At 36.9% G+C, this 27,145-nt stretch overlaps 1 protein-coding gene across 1 annotated transcript in view; it reads right to left on the bottom strand.

The window, feature by feature from the left end:
* Nucleotides 1-765: 765 nt before the first annotated feature.
* LOC127436826 (thyrotropin-releasing hormone-degrading ectoenzyme-like) overlaps nucleotides 766-27,145 on the bottom strand; it is a 210,178-nt gene continuing 183,798 nt past the window's right edge. Inside the window, exons 17-20 of the mRNA XM_051691261.1 lie at nucleotides 21,205-21,372; nucleotides 5,295-5,435; nucleotides 4,992-5,073; nucleotides 766-3,989 (exon numbers count right to left, since the gene is read on the bottom strand). Coding sequence (XP_051547221.1) covers nucleotides 3,846-3,989; nucleotides 4,992-5,073; nucleotides 5,295-5,435; nucleotides 21,205-21,372 — 535 coding nt within the window. The 3' untranslated portion in view covers nucleotides 766-3,845. The remainder of the gene's footprint in view (nucleotides 3,990-4,991; nucleotides 5,074-5,294; nucleotides 5,436-21,204; nucleotides 21,373-27,145) is intronic.

Here is a 27,145-nt window from a genome sequence, read left to right as displayed (position 1 = left end):
AAAATTAATTATGATCCAACGTGAATTTTCTTTTTTTTCTCTCCCCTTTTCTCCCCAATATGGAATGACCAATTCCCAATGTGCTCAAAGTCCTCGTGGTGGCGTAGTGACTCGCCTCAATCTGAATCTCAGTTGCCTCCGCATCTGAGACCATCAATCCATGCATCTTATCACATGGCTTGTTGAGCGGAGACATATGGAGGCTTCACGCTATTCTCCGCGGCATCCACGCACAACTCACCACGCATCCCACCGAGAGCGAGAACCACATTATAGCGACCACGAGGAGGTTACCCCATGTGACTCTACCCTCCCTTGCAACCAGGCCAATTTGGTTGCTTAGGAGACCTGGCTGGAGTTACTCAGTATGCCCTGGATTCGAACTTGTGACTCCAGGGGTGGTAGTTGGCATCTTTACTTGCTGAGCTACCCAGGCCCCCAATGTGAATTTTCTTGATAAAAAAGTATGATCGTGCCTGCTAACATGTGCATGTAAAATGGCTAGAAATAGCATTTTAGCTTAGTGTAAAGATGACAATTTACACAAGACTTATTTCTATTTCTTCTGCTCCAAACTTACTTCAAACATACTTCTCTGTCTGCTTGTATGAATGTAACACATCATAAGAAAGTGTTTCACCGCTGTTCAAATGCACTTTGGATTGCATCATTTATATGTATACATTTTTCCATCTGAAAAGGACTAAATATTAAATGAAATAAATGACAATAAAAAGCAAATTAATCTCTTCAGTAATCAAAACACTTTTTGAATGTAGCTGTATTCTAATTACCAATGATTTAAATTGTAACTGTAGTGGAATACAGTTACTTATATTTTGTATTTTAAATAAGTAATCCCGTTCATGTATTCCTTTACTCCCCAACCCTGAGTACCATCGATTAAGGACATTGGAGTTCATTTATATGTTATAGTTAAAATAAATTCCCCTATGAAAAAAATAAATAAAAATAAATAAAAAATCAATGGGATTTTTACTTCCAGAACCAGACTTTTCACCAAAGTGGCATTCAACTGATCACAAAGTATAGTCAGGACATTACTGATGTAAAAAAACAGCACCATCACTATTTTAAAAAAGTCATTTTCTAGACAGGCCCCATTTCCAACAGCCATCACTCCAACACCTTATCCTTGAGTAATCATGCTAAATTGCTAATTTGGTACAAGAAAATCACTTGCCATTATATCAAACACAGTTGAAAGCTATTTGGTTTGTTAAATGAAGCTTAACATTGTTTGTTTTTGAGTTGCCACAGTATGCAATAGACTGGAATGTCTTAAGGTCAATATTAGGTCAAAAATGGCAAAAAAGAAACTAGAAACTCATCAGTCAATCATTGTTTTGAGGAATGAAGGTAATACAATGCTTGAAATTGAAGTTTCATACAAAGGTGTACACTACAGTCTTCAGAGACAAAAGACACCTGGCTCTAACAAGGACAGAAAGAGATATGGAATGCCCAGATGTAAAATTAAACAAGAAGCTAAGTACATCAGAGTCTCTAGTTTGAGAAATAGATGCCTTACATGTCCTCAGATGACAGCTTCATTGATTTCTACCTGCTCACCACCAGTTTCATGTACAACAGTAGAGAGAAATCTCAGGGGTGCAGGCCTTATGGGAAGAATTTCAAAGAAAAAGCCACTTATGAAACAGAAAAAGAAAAGTTTAGAGTGGGCAAAGAAACAGACATTGGGCAACAGATAATTGGAAAAGAGTGTTATGGATCTTAAACCCATTGAGCTTTTCTAGGATCAGCTGGACTGTAAGGTGCGTGAGAAGTGCCCAACAAGACAGCCACATCTATGGCAAGTGCTACAGGAAGTGTGGGGTGAAAAGTCACCTGAGTATCTGGACAAACTGACAGCTAGAATGCCAAGGATCTGCAAAGCTGTCATTGCTGCACATGGAGGATTTTTTTAATGAGAACTCTTTGAAGTAATTTAAAACATAGTAGTTGAACATTTTTTTCAAATTGTAATAGTAATTTTTCACATTATTAATGTCCTGACTATACATTGTGATCAGTTAAATGCCACTTTGGTGAATAAAAGTACCAATTTATTTCCATAAGAGCAAAATCTGTAGATTATTCCAAACCTTTGGCCGCCAGTCTAGGTATATTTAACATTATAATTATTACATATTATGTAATCAGCAGATTCAATTCTTGATGTCACTTTTTATACTTTATTATAAAGTATAAATGTGGTTGTGTTGCTCAATGGCAAGCTAGTTTTTGATAGGTTGTGTTATTTGTTTTGACAGTATTAGTTTAGGAGAAATATGTCTGATGAATTGAGAAAAAAAAATCTGCATATCAGAGAATAAATAGGCATATGTGTTATTTTAGTTACAAAATTAATAATGCAATTTCAATTTTTGACAACTTGTGTTGGACTGATTCAATTCCTGTTGTGTGACTGTGTGGAATTTCTTTGAATTGCAATTCTGTTAATTCCAACCGAAAGCCAATTCTTAAACTCTGAATTCTACCCAAGCCTGGGAGACACTTCAAACGTATTTTCAGAAGGAATGTTGGACACTTACGTCCATTCATGTTGATGTATTGAAAAGAAAGAAAAATATATAACTATGGCAGCTTTCATACTGTAATCAGTCTCCGTGCAAAAAGCCATAAATAACACAACAGTGTACAGTACTTCATTAAGATAATGCAACTCAGCCCTGCACTGAATGAATTGACCTCCCTCCAGCAAATCATTGAATTATACATTAAAATATTGACACACAGAATATATTTTCCACTCAACAAACATACCAAAGATTCAAGGACAGACCCTCCAAAACACAGGCAAAAGACTGCAAATGATACAGGACACCTGTCAGTTATATTATCACCACTCCTGCTCTCATCGAGTGTTGTCTCTTTAAAGGTGAAGTGTGCAATTTCTGCATCACAGAATGAAGGTACAAAAAAAATCACAGTTTTCAAATAGCTTTCACTGAAAGCTCCCCCCATCTTCCATTGGTCAAAAAATAGATAGTCTCACCCCAAACACAAGCCATTGGTTGAGCAAATGTTGCTGTGTCAGACAGGTCGGGATGCTCAAACAAACAGAGAAATATCTTTGATTGGGGGAAATCAACCTACGGATGGCTTAGACTTACAGCTGGATGAAGTCTCCATGTATATTAAGCTGTATTTTAACATATAAAAAAATACACACTTCAGCTAAGAGGGTCCAAACAGATCAAACAATAAGAATTTGAACTGTACAAGAGATACAATTCAGTCTGCTCCACTTTATGGCTTTAGAGAAAGAAAGGCTACATGCATGTTTCTCCTCTTAATCTGCTTTGTCCCCCTTTTGTCCTTCCGTCCAATGGAAACACTGATTGTCACATCCGATGATCTTTGTGTAAATTGTGTTTATATACCGAAAAGCAGTCTCCTTGTACTGCGGTCTGATCTTCAAAGAAAATTTGAGCACCTTTGGACTCTTAGGAGGTCAAATTTCAGCAAACTGGATGATTGGACAAAGGAAATGAGTTTCATGCAAAATACAATGGGACAATGGAAATAACATCATTTCTCACTACCAGTGTACACCACCATGCAATTTTCAGTGTTGATTCCTTTAGTTCAGCTTCCTCTTAAACTGTTCCCTTCATCTTGTTCTCAGTCAGGGCCAGCTCGCATCTTAAACAGCAGGGAAATAAAACTTGATTTTGCAGATTCTCATTATCCAGAAATGTATAGGCCTATTTTATTATCACTTTAGTCTCCTCAAGTCACTGGCCTCAATGTCTGATAGAGCTTCCATGCTTATAGAGTTTTCCATGCTTGATGTTGCATTAACCGTCGGGAGCTTTCCGCAGCCATTGGTAGAACTGTTGCTCGTACAGCGTGTGCCATTTTACATTAGCTTGAACGATCTCAACGGCTCGAGCGAATGCAGGTGTCGCCCCTCCTCCACTGGTCAGGATAAACTCTTTCAGCTGAGAAGAAGAACAAACAAGAACACAGAAATGATAAACAAAGCTCTGCTGAATTCAAGCTATTCCCCAGATCGTAATTTAGCATTATCCTAAATTTATTGTGTCCAATCTGATGTAGGGAGTTGTGTGTTTGTGTCTGGAAGTGGATCATAAGCCCCAAGCACCCTCATATCAGACAGTTAATCAGGGGCAGAATATACAAAGCATTCAGATGCAAATGTCTGACATGTAATTTAGCAAATAACAACACCTTGCATTTGAAGTTAACAGAATTATCTGTGTTGTTGTTTATCTAGAAGGGAAGAACGCTTGGGTGTCTGTCTAAAAAAAGCCCTGCTAACCTCCACCATAAATTAAGGGCATTCAAAATCTTATCAGAAATCTCAATTAGTCAAATAATTAATTGTAAAGTTACAAAAACAATTCACAATGCCTTGGGTCATTAGATGTACATGAATTACATATGTTCCACGATACTGCAGCAACACTGTTAAATGTACCGCTTATAGTACAACACATCTTGTCTATCATACAGTTCTGCTCCACATAAACTGATGAAGTGCTCCAGCAACAGTTCATTGTCAATGAGAGTATGGTAACGCTCTGTTCAAGAAAACACTGAGGGGGGTTGTGTTATCTCTGTGGGAATGATAAATTGTGAAGAAGTGAGGTGTATGAGAAATTGCTGTGCTGCAGTGAGAAGCATAAGCAGTCTGAGCCCTCTGGGACTGAAGCTGAATGAATTTAAATAAGTGCATATATGTCCCATTTCTTGTAATAAGGTTAAGCAGTTACAATGAGGAAATAATGGTATGAAAAAAGTCCACAGCACAATTTATTGATAAAGTCTACTTTTGTTCATTGTCTATATCTCAATACTTAATCTGACAAAAGTGTTTTGGAAGCATTAATGTTTCATGAAGAGTTGTCAGTTGTTTATCATTTTAGTTTGATTGATTCAGACTGCAGCTTGTCTCAGGGTGTGTGTAAGCTCAAACTCACCTCATTCAACTCGGCCTCAGTGTTGAGAAACTCGGTCACACCGCTGATTAATTTAGAGTTCATAAATAAAGCTTCACCATACCTGTGAACAAGAGAGACACACTTATTAAAAACACTTGTTTATATATCACACCACACAATTCTAATGATCCCAGCAAACATACACCAATAAATATTCCTCTCTATAATGCTCTCTGCCTCTTTACACACAAACAAGAGAAGATTCACCAATTAATATCTAATGACAGTGTGAAAGCAAATTGAAAGGGAGATAAATGAAGGGGCTCTATCTGCTAGATTTACCTGGAATTTAATATGTCCCACTTTTCTCTGAAATATCTCCATGCTAAATGTCTTCCGGTTGGATTGCGGCCCACATTTATGATGACATCAATCACGTCTTGATCTGGCACTAGGTCAGAGGTCAGAGACAGATTTAGGAGTCTGTGGAGAACAGAATACAAAATAGGAGATATAAGCACTTTTCACACATTTTTTATTTTTTTATTTAGAGGAAAATCTGTGGAATGAATGTAAACAGGGTAACACATGTTAAACAGAGCTTCTACATTCTTATTGGTAGCTGAAGGCATTATTAAATTAGCCAAAGTACGTAATAAACGAACAACCGACGGACAGGAAGGTGTAAAACTTTATGAAAGATGGACTTTCCGATTTTCACAGAGTTCTGCAGGCACAGATTCCATGTTGATACAAATAAATATGGAATAATTGATGATGACCTACTGAAAATTACTGAATTACTGAAAATGAATTTCTGCAAGGCAGAAAACGTAACTTCTAACAATTCAGAAAGAATGTGGCGATGTTATAGTTAAATGTAATGCAGTTTAAAAACCTGGAACTACTCCATAGTAAGTACAGTATATAGAAAATTAATCAAGACCCTTGGAATGTGTTTCAGCCAATCGCAATGAAGAAATGAGGTATAAATACTAAGGTATAAACTGAAAATAAATGACATGCCTCCTTGCCAGTAAGAACTAGGACTGAGATACACTACAGATTAACACCTTATATTTAACAAATATGGGTCTGTTTAATTACGCTCTTTTTATTATTATTTTCTCAGATCATTTTACACTAATTTACTTGAGTAAATCTGAGATGAAAGTGCTTAAAATCACAATTTCTTCCATTTTCAACCATATTTTTTCAATAGTCAGCATCAGTGTCTCAAAAAGTAATAAATCTGAGAAGCCCAAATCAAACGCAGACAGGCCCATTCACTTCAAATTGGTGCAAAATGTCAAGTAGACAAAAAAAGGAAGAAGCAGAAAATTAGACTTACACATAAAGGCACTGCCATGGTGAGCAAGTTTTCAATTTGCAATTACATAAGAGGTAATCACTTCGCTGTAGTTCAGGTCATTTTTGCTCAACTGCTGTTCTGGTTTGAACTCTAGAACTTGTGTTTGTCGAGTCACTTGTACAGTCTTTTTATGAACTTACGGGGGATTATTGCTATGGTGACAAAGCTCATCTATGTGCAGACTACACCTTTACATCTCAGAAATGTGACATTTTCTGGTTTCTTTTTGGACATATGGTAACAAGCTTTGCGGAACAGCTTCATTTTGCTGTGCCAATTATAAAATCTTGTTATTCTTTCCTTTTTTTGTTGCTCTTATATCTGACTCATTTTATAGAATTCTAGCAGATGTAGGATTCCAAGTGAACAGGCATTGCTAAAGGTCACCAACACGATAGACAAAGCAATACACAGCAGAGGTGGGTGGTAATGTGCTACATTTACTCCGTTACATTTACTTGAGTAACCTTTTAGAAAAACTTTATTTTTATGAGTATATTTAAAGGTGGGTACTTCTCATTCTTACTCAAGTAAATTATTAATGAAACAAATTTACTTTTACTTCATTACATGGGCGACATTCCTGTCACTACATTACTGGTTTTAATTTAATAAGTGTAAATAAATGCGTAATTTATTGAGAGATTTTTGAAAGGGACTTTTACGACACCGGAACTTTACAGCTGCGCTCTGTCACTGGAGTCGAGTCCACTACTGTAGCAGCAGCAAGTGTGCCAAATAAACACTTTCTTCCAACCCGATCTCATGATTGTACATAATTTACAAGTTGGCTATTTCGTATGGTCTCGCATGATATTGTTTGCATAAACTCATACGACTTCATCACGTGCAAATTCCCGGACGTCTAATGTGGAAGTTAGAGTTCTGTGCATGAGGCGTTAAGGACATATTTATTAATATTATGCCCTAACCCAAACCCCTTGTATAAACTTAACCAATCAGTAGAGTGTGGAAACATGATAGGAAGCTGTTGTGTGTGACAGAAGCAAGTAATTGTCGCATATTAGATGGAAACGATGTCCAGCGACGTCATTGGCTGTAGTGAAAGTCCTAGGAATTCAAACTAGTTCAGTCGCACAATATCAAATGAATTAGCCAAATTTAGAAAAGTTGTAAGAATCCTGACGATTTGGCTGTAAGAGTGTGTTGCTTTCTTCGCTCCACACCATGAAAAAGAGTAGTTTCGTCATGCAGTGTTACACCAAAACAAGCGGATATTTCAAGATTAAAATTGCAACATGGTAAATTTTGCCGATTATGATAACGTGGGCTTGTCTGTGTCATTGTCATTTTCAGGGTGATTCTGTAACTACAGGCTCTTATGACCTCAGTTTATAAGTATACATTTTTATATCAGTGTTGCAATATATCAGTTCCTAAATCCATGTAAACATCTGCGTTAAGTGTAAATGTCTTATGTTTTGCGGATCGTGTGCTTGAATTTTGAAGCACAAGCTGACAGCACGTCTGCACCTACACAGCACTCCTGTTTGACAGATGTGGCACTTTTTTCTCATGGACAATAAAAAACAAGCTTTGAACTTAAATAAGCCCAACAAGCTTCCAAATACAACGATAAGTTGCAGTTTACCCTTAGTGTACAGAACTATTGATCTAAATTCTTTCAACAGTAACTACACTGATCCATACAGAATCCATACAGGAATTTAAAAAGCAACAGGACTTTTAAAATAGTGACGGTAGGCATTAATAAAGCATGATCTTGTTTCGTTTTATTCAGCATTACATATAATTAGGCCTGTGGGACATTGCTTATGTTTTTCACCATAACAATAAATATTATTATTACTATTATTATGATTATTATTCATGGAAATTGTCATCATACACCCTCATGTTGTTTCAAACCATATTACTTTCTTCCATGGAACACAATTAAAGAGATGTTAGACAGAGTGTTAGACTTATAGTCACCATTTACTGTCACTGCATGTTTATTTCCTCCATATTTTAAAAGGGAATGGTGACTGAGACTGTCAGTCACTGTCAATATCTTTTTTGGGTTTCAAAAAATACAAAGTCACACAGGTTTGGAACAGCATGAGGGTGGGAAATTATGACAGAACATTGATTTATGGTTGAACTGTCACTTTAAAGGCGCTTGTCAGATTTGGACGAATCTGTCAATTAAAAGAAAGTTTGGAAACCAGTTTCTAGTAATTATTAGTATAATTATTATAATTCTGTAATTAATATTAAATATGCATTACGGAATATTGGGGTGTAATCGTCCATTATGTTTTATGTGGAACTTAAGTAACTAGTTACTCGCTACTTGAGTATTCTTTTAATTGGATACTTTCTTACTCTTACTCAAGTTGTTTTTTTACATTACTACTTTTACTTCTACTTCTTACTTCTAGTAATACATTTTTAAAAAATAAATGTACTTTTACCTGAGTAAGATTCTGGGTACTCTACCCACCTCTGATACACAGTCCCTGGTCTACCCACTTGAATCTGCCATGAGTCCTTGACTTCAGCGCCTTCACATCTGAGATAACTGTTGCCAATCTGATTCTGCATAACATCAAATTGTCTTCTGACCAAAGCGGGACTTGTGGGAATAAGCAGGACCAGAGATTCATTACCCAATCAAGACCTTCTTTTGTGTCTTTTGTTTAGAAAAATGTACACTATACCAACTAGGAAATCATGAGACCAGGGCATCCTGTTGACCATCTTCTTCACACACCACGTGATTAAAACCCGTGATTCAGAACAAACAGACAATTATTAGTAATGACTGATCCCAAAACAAATTTGAATCTGAGCCATAAAATTCTAGGACTTACGTTACCTTCATTTAACTCAAAGAAATAGTTCACCCAGAGAGTCACGTGATGCCATGTGAGGAGCAGACGTGTAAACGATGAGCTCTGCGCACTTTGCTAGTTTTTAATTATTTTTCTGTCATAAACTGGTGAGATTCGATACACCCTGCTACATATATGTTCTTTGAAGTCAACATGGCAAAGAATTCAAAATCCTTGGGCTCTGGAGATATTAAAAGACACTTATGTGCTCAAGCTGGTGCCTTGGATGGGCCCGCAACCTGAGTTGGTTACAAGAATCGGGGACGTCGAGAGACAGATAGATTATCTGGAGTCATCGGAGAGGGAATTGCTGCTAATCCGCTAGCGAACAAAGTAGATTTGCAACGCGTTTTGGAAAAACTGGAGGATTTGGAGAATCATAGTTGGTGAAATCATGTCCGAATTGTTGAAATTCCTGAGCATGAAGAAGGCCAAGATATGGTGAAATTCCTAGACAAGCTCCTTCCGAGTCTGCTCGACATAACAGGCCATAAGCTGGAAATCGAGCGAGCTCACAGGGTCCCAGCTCGCAGATCGGCTGAGGGAGACATGCCCCGATCAATTCTGGCCAAATTTCTGAGATTATCCGATAAAGATCTCGTGTTGTGTGAGGTGAGGAGCAAAAGAAAGCTTTCTTGGAAGAATCACAGCATTTTCGTGTTCCCAGATTTTGCAAATTCGACAAGAGTGAAACGTGATCGATTCAAGGAATGTAAGAAACTCTTACATCAACGGAAGATCGCGTTTGCACTGATATTTCCGGCCAAATTGAGAATAGATACTAAGGATGGCCACAAAATATTTATATGCCCACAACAAGCATTGTCTTTCATAGAGCAATGGGGTGAGTAAACCATTTGGTGACTTTCATATGGCCCCCAAGTGAGCTGTCTCGCTGTACATTCACTCGGCTGTTTGAGGAAGCTGGGCTCCATTTTTGTTTCTTTTTGTGTTGGTACCGCCTAGTGGCTGGAGTTTGTATTGTGGAATAACACTCCTTCGGGGCAGTTGTGGATGAAAATGCTGGATGAGTATTTTTTGCAGGACATTGGAAGGATTAGGGCAATATTCGTTTGTCTGTCCGAGGAAACTGAACGGCTTTATTATTTTTTTTTATTATTATTATTATCTTTTTATTATTATTATTTTTATTTTATTTTTATGTGCTGGTTACGCTAGCAACTGGAATTTGTTTTGTGGAGGAACACAACTTCAAGACAGTTTTGTGAATTAATTTACACGTTCTTTGTGTTTATTCTGCCTATTGGTTGGAGTTTGTTTTATAGATTATTTTCTGTTATGTAATTCTGTCTCACAAAATTTGTACAGAAGCACTGGACTTGAGCAATCTGATGGCAAAGTTGTCGTGGGGACTTTCGTAGGCGTACATGGACTTTTTCAGTTTAGAGGGATGGATACACGGTTATTCAGCGGTGAATTTGACAACATTCAGTTGTGTTTTCAACAGCATTCTGCAGATTTGGACTGGTGCACACTTTTTTTTTTTTCATGCCATCGTTCAGTGACACTGCTTTCCAAAATATGAACCAGCAAAGGTGAGCATATTTAATCTCATATTGCTTAGCTGTGGTGCGGAGTGTGATCAAATCTATTGACATAAACATGTATATTATTACAGCAGTTGTTACAAGTGGTGTCAGCTCATATGCACAATTATATTCAACAAAAGAGAAATCAATGATGATAAGAGAACTTTCAAAGAAAATACACAGGAAACTTTGCTTTTATTTTCCATGCTTCACGTGTTAAATGGTGTGTCTCAACTGTTCAGTGTCTGTAGAGCTCATTAAAAAGTGCTGTCGTGAAATGCCACTGAACCTGCATACACAAATACAGGTGCATCTCAATAAATTAGAATGTCATGGAAAAGTTCATTTATTTCAGTAATTTAACTCAAATTGTGAAACTCGTGTATTAAATAAATTCAATGCACACAGACTGAAGTAGTTTAAGTCTTTGGTTCTTTTAATTGTGATGATTTTGGCTCACATTTAACAAAAACCCACCAATTCACTATCTCAAAAAATTAGAATACATCATAAGACCAATAAAAAAAACATTTTTAGTGAATTGTTGGCCTTCTGGAAAGTATGTTCATTTACTGTATATGTACTCAATACTTGGTAGGGGCTCCTTTTGCTTTAATTACTGCCTCAATTCGGCATGGCATGGAGGTGATCAGTTTGTGGCACTGCTGAGGTGGTATGGAAGCCCAGGTTTCTTTGACAGTGGCCTTCAGCTCATCTGCATTTTTTGGTCTCTTGTTTCTCATTTTCCTCTTGACAATACCCCATAGATTCTCTATGGGGTTCAGGTCTGGTGAGTTTGCTGGCCAGTCAAGCACACCAACACCATGGTCATTTAACCAACTTATGGTGCTTTTGGCAGTGTGGGCAGGTGCCAAATCCTGCTGGAGAACGAAATCAGCATCTTTAAAAAGCTGGTCAGCAGAAGGAAGCATGAAGTGCTCCAAAATTTCTTGGTAAACGGGTGCAGTGACTTTGGTTTTCAAAAAACACAATGGACCAACACCAGCAGATGACATTGCACCCCAAATCATCACAGACTGTGGAAACTTAACACTGGACTTCAAGCAACTTGGGCTATGAGCTTCTCCACCCTTCCTCCAGACTCTAGGACCTTGGTTTCCAAATGAAATACAAAACTTGCTCTCATCTGAAAAGAGGACTTTGGACCACTGGGCAACAGTCCAGTTCTTCTTCTCCTTAGCCCAGGTTAAGACACCTTTGACGTTGTCTGTGGTTCAGGAGTGGCTTAACAAGAGGAATACGACAACTGTAGCCAAATTCCTTGACATGTCTGTGTGTGGTGGCTCTTGATGCCTTGACCCCAGCCTCAGTCCATTCCTTGTGAAGTTCACCCAAATTCTTGAATCGATTTTGCTTGACAATCATAAGGCTGCGGTTCTCTTGGTTGGTTGTGCATCTTTTTCTTCCACACTTTTTCCTTCCACTCAACTTTTTGTTAACATGCTTGGATACAGCACTCTGTGAACAGCCAGCTTCTTTGGCAATGAATGTTTGTGGCTTACCCTCCTTGTGAAGGGTGTCAATGATTGTCTTCTGGACAACTGTCAGATCAGCAGTATTCCCCATGATTGTGTAGCCTAGTGAACCAAACTGAGAGACCATTTTGAAGGCTCAGGAAACCTTTGCAGGTGTTTTGAGTTGATTAGCTGATTGGCATGTCACCATATTCTAATTTTTTGAGATAGTGAATTGGTGGGTTTTTGTTAAATGTGAGCTAAAATCATCACAATTAAAAGAACCAAAGACTTAAACTACTTCAGTCTGTGTGCATTGAATTTATTTAATACACGAGTTTCACAATTTGAGTTGAATTACTGAAATAAATGAACTTTTCCACGACATTCTAATTTATTGAGATGCACCTGTATATCCTGAGTGTTTTTTTATTTTTTTTTTATTTTTTGCTATATAGATTTGTGATGCCATTCTCAATCCTGAATATCAAATCAGTTTGTTTTCCATTTGCTAATAATTATTTTCACAAATATATGTCTCTTACACTGGCTCCTGTGTGCAAATCCACAATATTTGCAAGCCAAGGAAAGGTTAATTTAATGGGAGGATAATAGAGAAAGAGGAAAAGACACCTTCTTTTTTTTTCAGTTTTAAATTTATTCTCATGTAAAATTGTCTATGTAAATATATTTTCTATTTCTTAGGTGGGTTGATATTTTAAAGATATGACCTTTAGAAGATCTGAATTTTTCTTGTAATTTTCATAGTTTGTAAACAATAGCTCTGATTTTTTTTTTCTTTTTTTTTTTTTTTTAAAAATGATCAACATTTTTTATTTTCAAAGTAAAGTTAATCAAAGTGTATTTGTTAGTTAAGTTTATTAAGTCATGTTTTTTCTTTGGAGTAAGAGTAAATGGAAAATATTCCCAGGAGCTTCACTCCTCTGTGGGCTGCCCCCAAGATTGTATACTTTCACCCTTATTATTTATCCTATTTATACTGACAGGAGCAGAAGTCAATATCCAGACAGGCATATTATCAAATATGCCGATGATACAGTGGTGCTAAGTTTGTTAAGACAAGGTGAAACAGAGCATGGGTCCATTTTGAACTATTTTCTGGACTGATGTGAAAATTCCCATTTAAAAATGAATGTCTCTAAGACTAAAGATATGATGATAGATTGAAATAATTCTGTTGATGTTATGGCTAATTTGGTTATTGCTGGTAAATTAGTGGAGATGGTTAGCACATATAAGTATCTTGGTACAGTTATAGATGATAAGTTAAACTGGGTGGAAAATACAAATCTTGTTGTATCAAAAGCTCATAAACGGTTATATATACTGAGGAAGCTTAAGTCTTTTGAAGTAGACAAATCCATTCTGATCATGTTTTACAGATCTTTTATTGAATCATTTTTAAACTTTGCTATGATCTGTTGGTTTTATGGATTACGTGTCAAAAGCAGATCACAACTGCAGAGAGTTGTTAACCTTGGGTCAAAAATGATAGGCTCTGTACAGTTAAGTCTGTCTGCTCTGTGTGAGAAAAATGTTCTTAAAAAGTCGTTGGCAATTTTAAATGATACATCTTACACCTTGTAATCAGAATTTGAACTCCTCCCTTAGGGAAGATGATATAGAGTCCCCAAGTGGAGGACTGTTAGAGCTTCAAGATCTTTTGTGTCAAATGCAATTTTGATTGTAAATACTTACTTGAAACATAAGGATACAAGTGTTTATTAAAGTTTTTTTTTTTCTTTTTTTTCCCGGACATCCTAAAGTTATGAGGAAAATGGAAGTACGTAAATACCCGGGTTTTTATGGTTCATGCATGTTTGTGATGTTTTGTGTTTTGTTAGTTTTTTGTATTTTATTGTTGATGCTGCAGAAATTGCCCTGTGAAGGGACAAATAAAGAGTATGACTTACTTGGCCAGATCTTAAGAAGGAACTTATGGCCAGACCTTAAATTTTTTTAATTGAATAACTAACTATTTTAATGTAATAAATTCACAGTATTATTGGTGTTTATTTTATTATTATTATTATTATTATTATTATTATTATTATTATTATTATTATTGTTATTATTATTATTATTATCATTATTTTATGTTAACATTTTACTTTCAATAAAGTGCTAGCTTAGATAAATACGAAAAAAAAAGTTTGACAAGTTTTCATTTGGATAATCTGACCAACACAAGAAAGTAACTGAAGAGCCCTGGTCTATAGATTCCATGTAAGATCAATACATGTTCATTTTCTATGCTAGATTTAATTTAAGACCATTGTTCACTCATCTGCTCTGTTCAAAAGCTAATTTTTTTATGTACTAACCATGTTTAAATGTGTCTATAGGTGTTAGATTAGTTTTGTGTAGGCATCGTAAATTAGTACAATAAAGTCTTGTTTGTATTCAAAGAGAAGGTGACTGTGGTTCATGATCATACCTTTTAGTCACTTAAAATCTGCTGACCCTTCGTACTTTGCTTACAAACAGGGTTTTCACTATATTTTATATATTATTGTCAGTGCAAGCGAGAGTAAAATCCTTCTAGAATTAGTGATACATACACCTCAATGGATCACAATGGATCACTGGTCGAAAAGGTTGATCATGTGTACAAATAGTTTCTTTCAATATTCCCCAAAATAGTTGCAATTCCCTCTTAATCTGAATTCCTAACACAGATACTGTATCTTTGACAGTATAAAAATTTCCACATGTTTGATGTTGTTATATCTTGCCACTTAAAATCCCTTAAAACAGTACTGATAATCATGACATCCCTATAAAGCTACATCTGTGGCTGTGTTTGGAATACCATATACTATCACACTAACATACACTATATTGCCAATTTGAATTTGAATGATCAATAAGCTAGTGTTAATTTTAATTAATGTTTCATCGATGTTAACAATTAACGATTATCTTTGATAATTGTTGATTTAAAGGATTAAAAAAGCTAACATTGATTAAAATCAATTTTCTATTGATTTTAATAATTAATAATTATCTTTGATAATTATTAATTATTGCTAATAACCAAACCCGCTCCTAAACGTAGCACACTACATTTACTGGAGCCCCATATGAGGGTTTAATGAGTTAGATTCAATTAATTAATTTAAATATTAATTAATATCTAAAGAAATAATTATTAATTATTTCTGATAGTAACACTGATCTAAACAACCAGTAAAGCCCTACAGCTGTATACAGTTTATATTGGTTACCAGTGAAAGTGGAGGTGAGATAAGCTGACCAAGCACACATACTCTCTCTCTCTCTCTCTCTCTCTCTCCCCAGTAGCAGAAAGGGATTCACGCTCGGCCACTGCATCACAGCATACACATACAAATATATACACTATGTATGTATGTATGTATATATATATATATATATATATATATATATATATATATATATACACACGTACATACATACATACATATATACAATTTACTTCAGTCACACCAACAAGACAGAAATCAATTCTAAACAGAGTCCCATCTACCAGTGCCTTCATTGACTGAATGGAGCATGCTTACTTGATCATTCAACACACAGGCCAGTTTTCTCTGTGGCAAACTGCACACACACACACACACACACACACACAGGGCTAATGATAGGGGTTTTGCTTGTGCATGCCATGTGAAATTTAAGGGCAGCTGAAACTCCTGCTAGAGGTCTTCTACACTCTTTCAACTCCAACACTAGAGAAAAGGTGGATGTCTGAATGCATGTCATGAAATATTTCAAATATCCTTCATCTCTATAGTTCTGCAGAGCTCTGAAAGAATTGACACCAGAATAATTTAAAAGAAATTGTAGCATTTTACTGAAATGAGTTTTCAACGGAGAATCACTATTAACTCTGTTTAGACTGGACTAGACATAATCTGGGTTTAAGAAGCCAATCCCTTGAAATATAATTTGAGGAGATCTCACATATTTTCACCTTTCAGCCTCTACACACATTGACACATTGAATAGAGATACCACCCCCCCCCCCCCCCACCACCCCCGAATTAATACAATTAAATCAGTGTCTAAATTTGATATGTGGAGTTCTGCATTGTTAATAAACTCTCAGAGGGGAGTCAACAGCTGACCTGTTCTTACCTTTAGCTCATACCTATCCAGTTCACACACCACACTGTGGTTACCACAACATGCTAATGAAATGCATTGTAGCAGGAGCCGCTAGGGTCTCATTAACACATGAGTATTGCTACTGCTTGCATTTTTATAATAAGGAAGTCTGCCACATCCTTATAACACTGTTGCTTTTTCAGTCGCCCCATCATCTGCTAACGTTCGGAATTATGGGAATAACTTGGAATATGTTTGGGTTGCTGGGGAAAAGACTTCTTGGTCATTTCTTTGCATTATTCTCACATTCCTTGCTGAAAAGAGCAGATCACACTTTTCTAGAGTGGCCACACTAGTCAACTCATCCAAATGTGTTTTGAAATACTATTAGTCAGCTCAGCTAGATCTGAACTTGCATAGCCAAGATATGACCAGGTTGGCCTTGGCCTCACCAGCTGGTAGTCCAGCTGATCAACCACCTAAACCGGCTTGAAAAAGCTAATGACCATAAATGACCAGCTTCAAGCAGCTAGGATCCATTTAAACCCCACTAACATCAGAAGCTGACCATAATTTTGCAAAGTAAATTGTCTTCCTGGATCAACATCCTTAGTTGGACCTGGAGCAACATTTCTATCAAAGAAACCTATCCTATCTCTAACATATACCACACAACCCCTAAAATCAGTGAGACATGATAGATTGAGTGGTGTGCAACCCATTAAACCCAGTCCTAAGCCTAACTATCCCTAAAATCAGATTGGAATGTTGATAGAAATATTGTTCCAGCAAGGATGTTGAACCAGGAACATAACCAGCTTCACATTCCCCACAATCAGAAGCAGGGTTGCCCTGCAAGATTTTGCTTTGGAGGAGAATGCTGGACATTTCTTCAAAGACTCTAGTCTACATGTTTGTTGTCTATTATTTGAAGATTGTATTTATGGTGCAGCTTCTCTGATGATGAGATGAGCTATCTAGGTGTATTGTACTGTATATGACATCCAAGAAATGGATCACTGAGAGCATGTAAGACACATTGACTTTACATTCAAGAATGGCAATTACAGCAACACATAACACGAAAAGGTCCCTCACTGACTACTGTAATATGACGACTAGGATCTTACCATAAAATGAAGAAGCCTGGATACAGAGCACTAAAATATGTGCATAAGTTTGTTGTTCTACATCTTGGTCTCTCTCAACAGAGCTACACTGAATCTATCCCACATGAATCAGTCTGTTGAGTATACTCAGTGTTCACTGTAGAGATTGGTCACAGTGGCTTTCTTTACATGACCAGGTGTCTCTCTCAGTGCATTCATTAAACAGCCAAACAAATGAAAGAGGCAAAATGGGAGATGTCAAACCCCAGTGTGTCCTGAGAGAAATGCAATCAAACTCAAGAATAGGTGTGGACACTGGTATCTCCTCATCTGGGCTGGACTGGGTATAATGTGTCACATTTCTCATACTGCTATTGAGATTGAGAAGATTTAGGGTACCATGGGGACTTCACAGAAAAGGTAGTACAGCAGCCATAGTCTTCACTGGCCTATTAGAGGAGTGAGTGGAGCTCTACTGGTGTGACTGACATATGAGGAGGACAGGATGAGGGATGAATTGAATTGCTTCATGAGGTAGACTACAAACAAACAATTGAGTTAATTTTGGAACCATGGCAGTTAGCAGTTAGCACTTCTGCTCCAGACACCTTAAAGCTGCACTATGTAAGATTTTTTTGGGTCACAATTAACAAAAGTTAATTATTGAGTGAGTACATAAAAAAATAAATGTTCAAAACCCTGTCCTTGTCTTACTCCGATTCACTACGGTAAGTCTACATTAAGATTTTTATTTAGAGCTGTCGGGACGGATTTGGTGCAAAATTGCAGGCATACATCATTCATCCTTATGCATTTACGTCATGTCCTTAATCTCAGAAAGAAGGTCCAGCTGAGTCGCGAGAAGCAGGAAACATGAGAGCGACTGCTGTTCAGTCAGTCCAGCCGCGGTTTCAGCAATCAGAACAACAGTGGAGTGAAATCACTCTCCTAATGGATTTAACTGTTTAGCGAAATTGTTTACCTGATATAATGATTGGAGATGTTTTCTGGTAGGGTTGTTGAAGCTTTTATTTGTTGTCATGCTTTACTGAATGGAACATTACTCATGTGTACTGATCGCAATGCACTTATAAGTTTTGTTTATTTTCGGTGTTACATGTTTACTAACATTCATGACTTCTGAGTATTTTATAAAATTGCTACAGTTTTGAAATTCCCAAATTGTATTACTCTAAATGTTTTTTTGTTTAATAGTTTTTTCCTGATGAAGACACAATGGTCTAAACTTTCCAAGCAAGTGAAGCCAATAAAGTAATTTTGGAGCAATAAATCAGTGTACGGACACTTGCCATTTTATCCTTTTAGCAGATATAAAAGCCATTATAGGTACAATGTGGTTCCCCATGAATGTATGCTCATCTCAGGTTGTTTATAATGTAGTGGTTTCAGAGCACAGTAATGCATATTCATTTGTTTAGTGTGTAACCATCTTTGTAGTCTTCTAAACAAACAATTAAACATTTGTTATTGTAATTGTTATATTGCATATATCTGCGTATTATTTTCATGTTCAATAAAGTATTTCATCATTATTAAATCCTCGTTTTCCATTTTTTATATTACTATTGTTTGCAGTGCATAGACCTACTGTACTTGTAGTATTATGGTTCACTTGCATTGTCCACTGAGGCTGTCGATAGTAATATAAAAATGTAGTGTCTTCAATTGAACTCAATTTAGAGATTTCACGAGTTTCTTAAATTGATGTGTAGTACAATACAAACACTAATGTGTATTGTGTAGTGGATAAAACATTTTAATAATCATATTCAAATATAATTAAGAGTATTGTTTCTCTTCATCAAAGTAAGTAATATATCGGTTGTAAATGTTTAAGCAAATAACATAATACCAACATGAAAATAGCTTGTCATGACTCAAACCATGAGATTAATCCCCGCAGAAGAGCAGTGCTGAATCACAACTGATATAAAGTATTTCTCAGCAAGTAACTTGCAGTTTTATGCTTCAATTTCTAGAGGGCCAAAAGTTACATAGTGTTGCTTCAAGCAGTGCTGCTAATGGGAGAAGTGGGTTGGAATCTTTAATTCATTAGAAAAGTGCATTAGAAATGCAAAGGCTGGTGGATGGTACCAGAATGTCAAAGATGTAAAAATATGATTTGAGAGGAATTATTTTTTTAAGCCAGGAGCTGCACTCGAATGTCTGCCAAAATCAGTCTGTATGAATTGCTCACTCAAGACTGATTGATCAATGACTCCATTTGCTGGCACTTAAGAAAATGGTTTATTCCAGGGTTTTTTGCAGAAAGCGGTGTTCTGAAACGTCATGTAAACACAAATGTTGTTGTCCTTACATTGCATAAGCTATTAAGAGAAATTGGTTTAACACACTTAGGTCTCTTCGGAGAACACAGCTTATGTGGCCATATAAATGCATAAGTGTCATTCTGATAGGTCTTTGAAGAGTGCACATGCGTGGAACAGACCAGATAACTAACGTCATAGGATGTAGCCCTCTATCATATCAACAGGTCAACACAGTGGAAGTACAGTGGGAAACAGAAAATCACACACACACACACACACACACACACACACACACACACACACACACTTTAAACTATGCCAAATTATACACACCAAATTAACCCTAAAATCCAAGGTACCTCAGATTTTATTTTATTTTTTTTATTTATTTTTTTTTGTTTGTGAAAAATAATACATTTGGAAAAAAAAAAAAAAAAAATAATTAAATATTACTTTTATGTTTCAATTTTATTGCTCTTAGAAATCATGAAAATAACATGGAAAAGATAGGAGCGTTTGCTTTGAGGTCAGCTGCCTTCTCAAAACAATGCTGCCTTTTTACTTTTAGATAAACATTGTGAGTTGATGCCAAACTTTATATACAGTTGCATGTCCTCAGTATATGCAGTATGTGTTTTCAATATTTGTCAACTCACTCGTTTCTCATCTCCCTAGTCCCTTAAATGTTTGTAACCCCCAGGATACAAAAACCTTTTAATAATTAAAATATCAACTACTGTCGCTCACATTTAAGTATATGCATTCAGGTACATTAGGGGAATCCTGGAGATTGACGTAAGAGGGAAAACCCTACTATTGCAGTGCAATTCCACAGTAGGTCGCAATGGAAAATTAAGGAAACAGACAACTGTGGAATACCTGGAAATAAAGCTAAGCAACAGATTAAAAAATAGCTAAGTCATCTTTAGATGCATGTTTGTTGTTAAGTTTCACTGGAAAATTATGTTGCTGTGGAGAAAGCTGCTTACTGACCGAGGAGCATGTATAAGAGAATGCCGCAAAGATGGTGCATGTACTGTAAACGGGAATGACGCTTTCCAGACTCAAGCAGCTTTCTTGCAATAAAACAAGCCTAGTGTCAGTTTAGTCAAGTCATGTGAGTCAACCTCGCAATCAGCTGATACTCAGCTAATCAAGATGTCTACCGATACAATTGAGACGCTTATCAGAGCAGTCCTATTAGCTGCACTCCCTGCTCTGTCCATGGATGGGTGGAGAGTTTACCCAGAACAGAACCATACCGCCAACACCAACAGATTGCTGTAATTGTCTATAAGTTAATTAAAGTATTGATTCAAGTATTTAAGTTAAGTATTCATTTGATGGAAGTGGTCCTGACTGAAATGGTTTTCTGGTGTCCTTGTAAACAAGGTATCAGCCTTACAGTAGTATGTTATTTGGAGTTCTTTTTCATTTGTTTCACGCCATTTGTGAAATATCAATGAGGTGCAAGAGTGTGAATTGACCTGTTGAGCAGGAAGATGTTGTCACTGCAGGTCAAGGCCTCCAGAAGAACCTTTTTCTCAGAAACAGCAGTGGAGGAGTGGAACTTCATCCAGATAAACTCCCACACATCCTCGTCCATCAGAGACACGCCTGTGCAATACACAATGTCCCGCATATTGGGGGGGATCCTGGAGGACAGAACATTGATTAACATTTATATGAAGGAAGAAGCTGGTTCAATTCTGAGGTAAATGTATGCAGGTAAAAAATGCAAATGCTAACATTTAAAACCACTGATATATTCATAACATTTACAACTGAATTTAAAGAGCCGAAAACACACCATTAATGTGTCATTCTTTTTGCACATAAATGCAGAAGTTAACTTTTAGTGCCAAGGGAATACTTAGAGACAGAGACACATAGATTAGCATATATGCACATAAATATCAAGCATAGCGTAAATTCAGGCAGATCATGTGAGTGAAGCTCGCAATCAGTTACACTCAGCTGATCATGACAGCTATCAATACAGTTCAGTCTCCAATAAAAGTGCTCATTTTTAAGTTCCCCCTTAATTCATTCTTTCAGCTGCCTTACCATTGGGCTGCCTTTCCATTGCATGGATGCAAGCTGAACTCAACAGCTACACTGAAGCTGTCAACTTAAGCTGCTTATTACAACATGTTTGTTATTTGACATAAGAATATCGCTTTTGCACAATTGTAATCTTTCATCACTCACCATGGACACGATGTACCGAAACAAAGAACATTTACCCGGTTAACGCAGACATGATCGTCTCCATCAGCTGCCTCCGGAAGAAGTTTGCATCTAAGTAAACAAACACCTCTCTGTGCATTTACTGGCCACAGAGACATTTGTTGTGATTACAGCCTTAACATCCAGGTTTCATGACTTATTGGTCTTATTTACTTGCTCATCCAGCATCACAAACCTTCTTCTTCTACTTTGACTCCTCTATCACCTGGATTTAAATGGCCACTATATCAGATTGCAGTTAAACTTCTGCACTGTATTTGAAGAGCGAATCACCGAGAGAGCCCTGCATGTGTTCCCGAATCTCACCTCTCCAAGATCCGCGCTCCTTCCTCGGTTTCCACTGCTTTGGGTCTCAAGCAGCATTCCTGGCTGGAATTGATAGCCGCTCTCTCAACTCCATTTCTCCCCAGTTGCATGCTCAGAGCATCACAGCAGGTAATGCCAGTTTGGTCAATAATTTTACTGAGCTTTATACCACTCTATAAAACTATTACTGTCTGAGCTAGCTAATTTAATGTAGAGGTTTTAAAACCCTCTATGCATCACAAACTCCAAATCCCTTGCTGCAATGCATGTAAACAACATGGTGGTACCCATCCAGGCAATTGCTATTGCATCTTATATATCAAATCAATAATTTTAAACATATCATAATCACATTATAAGTTTGATCATATTCTATCCATCCATCAGTACGTCTGCTGTGAAGTGTAAGGTGATATTTGTTTAGTTGTATATACAGTTGTGCTCAAAATTTTGCATACCCCTGGAGAATTGGTAATATATGTACCATTTTTAAAGAAAACATGAGTGAGCAGGCAAAACAAATTTCTTTTATTTCTTATGGGATTCATATTCAACTGTAGGTTATAACAGAATGGCACAATCATACAACAAAACATGGCAACAAAGAAAAAAATGAAATGACCCCTGTTCAAAAGTCTGCATACACTTAGTTCTTAATACTGTGTTTTGCCCCCTTTAGCATCAATGACAGTGTGCAGTCTTTTGTAATAGTTGTCTGTGAGGCCCCAAATTCTTGCAGGTGGTATAGCTGCCCATTCATCTTGGCAAAATGCCTCCAGGTCATGCAAAGTCTTTGGTCATCTTGCATGAACCGTACATTTGAGATCTCCCCAGAGTGGCTCAATAATATTAAGGTCAGGAGACTGTGATAGCCTCTCCAGAACCTTCACCTTTTTCTGCTGTAACCACTGGAGGGTCAACTTGGCCTTGTGCTTAGGGTCATTGTCGTGCTGGAAAGTCCAAGAGTGTCCCATGCGCAGCTTTCGTGCAGAAGAATGCAAATTGTCTGCCAGTATTTTCTGATAACATGCTGCATTCATCTTGCCATCAATTTTCACAAGATTCCTTGTGCCTTTAGAGCTCACACACCCCCAAAACATCAGTGAGCCACCACCATGCTTCACAGTGGGGATGGTATTCTTTTCACTATAAGACTTGTTGACCCCTCTCCAAACATAGCGCTTATAGTTGTGACCATAAAGCTCTATTTTGGTCTCGTCACTCCAAATTACAGTGTGCCAGAAGCTGTGAGGCGTGTCAAGGTGTTGTCGGGCATATTGTAACCGGACTTTTTTGTGGCATTGCTGCAGTAAAGGCTTCTTTCTGGCAACTCGACCATGCAGCTCATTTTTGTTCAAGCATCGTCATATTGTGCTCCTTGAAACAACCACACTGTCTTTTTCCAGAGCAGCCTATATTTCTCCTGAGGTTACCTGTGGGTTTTCTTTGTATCCCGAACAATTTTTCTGGCAGTTGTGGCTGAAATCTTTCTTGGTCTACCTGACCTTGGCTTGGTATCAAGAGATCCCCGAATTTTCCACTTCTTAATAAGTGATTGAACAGTACTGACTGGCATTTTCAAGGCTTTGGATATCTTTTTATATCCTTTTCGATCTTTATAAAGTTCCATTACCTTGTTTTGCAGGTCTTTTGACAGTTCTTTTCTGCTCCCCATGGCTCAGTATCTAGCCTGCTCAGTGCATCCATGTGAGAGCTAACAAACTCATTGACTATTTATACACAGACACTAATTGCAATTTAAAAAGCCACAGGTGTGGGAAATTAACCTTTAATTGCCATTTAAACCTGTGTGTGTCACCATGTGTGTCTGTAACAAGGCCAAACATTCAAGGGTATGCAAACTTTTGATCAGTGCCATTTGGGTGATTTCTGTTATCTTTATGATTTAAAAAGGAGCCAAACAACTATGTGATGATAAACGGCTTCATATGATCACTATCCTTAAATAAAAGACAGTTTTTTTGCATGATCAGTCATATTTTCAAAATCAATGCCAAAATGTCACAATTTCTGCCAGTGTATACAAACTTTTGAGCACAACTGTATAGTTTTATATATTATATATATACAATATTATATATTTTAAATATTGTTCATTAAAAGTCGGTGTTGATGCATCATAGACGTTTACTAACAGCAAATTTACATTTTGCACTGCCTATCTCTATCAATTTCAGGGACCCTAGCTAATTGGCATTAAGTGTTTTGATTTTGATGTGCAATTTTATGCCTCATCAACCATATAATGCAGCCCTCCTCATAAGTTAAGTTCAGGCATTTAGTCTTTAGGTCAAGGTCAATTTATTTATAGAGCACAGTGGTATAAAGTATATACCAAGTGCTGCACATGGGCGATGAAATCAATTAAATGCAGGAAAAATAAATAAGCAAACAAAGATTAACACTAAATACAATAAACAACACAAAATGTACTTTTCATTTAAAGGCCAAAGAATATAAATAAGGCTCCAGACGTGATTTCAAAATGTGAAGAGTAGGAGTGGATCTAATGTCCAGTGGTATATTATTCCACAGTTTGGGGCCGGCTACAGAAAAGGCACGATCCACTTTAAATTCCAAGAGTGTGAGTGGTGTATGTAGGTATGTACTGAGTCCTGGAGGAATGATGATGGCTAAAGAGTTCAGAGAGATATGATGGGGCTAAACCTTTTATAGCTTTAAAAACAAATAACAAAACCTTAAAATGAATCCTGTATCAGACTGGTAACCAGTGAAGAGAAGCCAAAAAAAAAAAAAAAAGGGGGGGGGGGGAGGGGAAGATACTTTCTCTCTTTCTAGTTCCAGTCAGTAGCCTAGCAGCTGCATTTTGGACTAACCGCAAGCGATACAGAGATGAATGACCAAGACCCATATAAAGAGCATTGCAATAGTCAAGTCAGAATGAGATGAAGGCATGTATAACTATCTCCAAATGAGAGCATAGGTTTTAATTTAGCAATAAACCTTAGTTGGAAAATACTGCCCTTAATCACATCACTTATTTGTTTATCAAAATTTAAGTTGAAAACATCAAAAATCAAACCCAGGTTTTTAGAAAATGGGTGGACATTTAAGGACAGGGTCTGCAAGTTGCTAGTGATTTCAGAGACAGCGGTAGGAAGGCCAAATACAACAAATTCAGCCTTGCTCTGATATAGCTAGAGAAAGTTACTTGCCATCCAGCAAAAAAGTTCCTCAAGGCATTTAATAATAGAAAAATATGAATCATCAGAACTAAATGGGACACACAGCTGTGTGTCATCAGCGTAACAATGATATGAAAAGATACATTTCCTAAAAATTTAACCCAGAGAAAGCATGTATAAAGAAAATACAATTGGGCCCAATATGGAACCTTGAGGTACCCCAAAAAGTAAAAGGTGTAGAGGGAGAAGAAGTGTTCCCAATCTTAACTGTCAGAATCATATCTAAGAAGTAGGAAATGAACCAATCTAAGGCTGGGCCATTAATACCAACTTCACACTTAAGATGGTCTAGGAGGCTATCCTCCTATATGATCAACTGTATTGAAAGCAGCACTAAGATCGAGCAATATTAAAATTGCTGGTCTACCAGAATCCAAGGTGAGCAGTAAATCATTCGTCACCTTGAGAAGTGCAGGCTGTGTGCTGTGACGAGTTCTAAATCCAGACTGAAATTTATCTAAAATGTTGTTTTCAGCTAAGAGTGAAGAGAGCTGAGCAAAAACTATTTTCTCCAGGACTTTTGATAAAAATGGCAGTTTAAAACTGGGCCGGAAGTAATTAAGGTTGGTAGGTTCCAAATTTGGCTTCTTAAGAAGTGGCTGGATCACTGCCTGGCACGGCTGGAACAATGCCATTACATAAGGTGCTATACATAATGGACAATACACTAGAACCAACAGTGTCCAGCATATCTCTAAGACGCCGAGCAGGAATAACATCAACAGGAGGTGGTTGGCTTCATCTGTATGACTCTAACTTTTAACTCTGTAAGAGATATAGGTTCAAAACAATCTAACAAAACAGCACAAGAAACTGGTTCAGAGGGGTCATAACTACTGGTGGCGATGCAAGTTTTTAAGCTTCCACTAAAGAAATCTAAAAATGTTACACAGGTCTAGCATCAAGACAGTATTTAGCAGCAGGAGTGAGAACTGTATTTATCATGTTAAACAGAATTTTATGATTATTAGAGATTTTATCAGAAAGATATTTATTTTTGCATCTTTAAAATTCTTAAATATTTCATGAGACACTTGCAGCCTGTTTTTTTTTTTTTTTTTTTTTTTCATTTACACAACTTTCCTACATTCCTGCCTGAGAGCATGTGTGTTTATGGTTGTAAAATGAGCAACAGAGTCTAAAATGCTAAGTGACATCTAACATAGTGACCATCTCCCCTTTGTGCCTAGACTGAGGAAATAACTTTTTAGTGAAAAACACAGGAGAAGCAGATAAACCCTAAAAGAAATCTCTGGCTGTAGAAGAGGTTACATAGCATGAATATGACCCAGAAAAAAAATACAAGTTTGGAATCAGAAGTGGTAGTATAGCATTAAAAATAACAGGCTTGTGATTAGACAGACAAAACTCAGTAATGTCAAAATTACAGATGGGAATATCAAGTGATAAAACAAGATCAAGAGTATGACCATGATCATGTGTAGAGCAAGTAACATGCTGAGTGATTAAATTAATCATTGAGTTGTGCAAACTCACTAATCAAAGGTTTGGAAGGGCAGCAAACATGAATATTAAAATTACCAAGAATAATAAGATTGTTTGCAATTATATTCAGGAGGCCAATAAATGAGAGCATAGAGTACTGGGCTGGAAAGCTGAGTCTTAAATAATTGCACTTCAAAAC

The sequence above is a fragment of the Myxocyprinus asiaticus genome, chromosome 47 (assembly GCF_019703515.2).
Source record: "Myxocyprinus asiaticus isolate MX2 ecotype Aquarium Trade chromosome 47, UBuf_Myxa_2, whole genome shotgun sequence".
NCBI lineage: Eukaryota > Metazoa > Chordata > Actinopteri > Cypriniformes > Catostomidae > Myxocyprinus > Myxocyprinus asiaticus.
The sequence above is the reverse complement of the archived record's forward strand: the minus strand, read 5'-3'. Positions and strand labels throughout refer to the sequence as shown.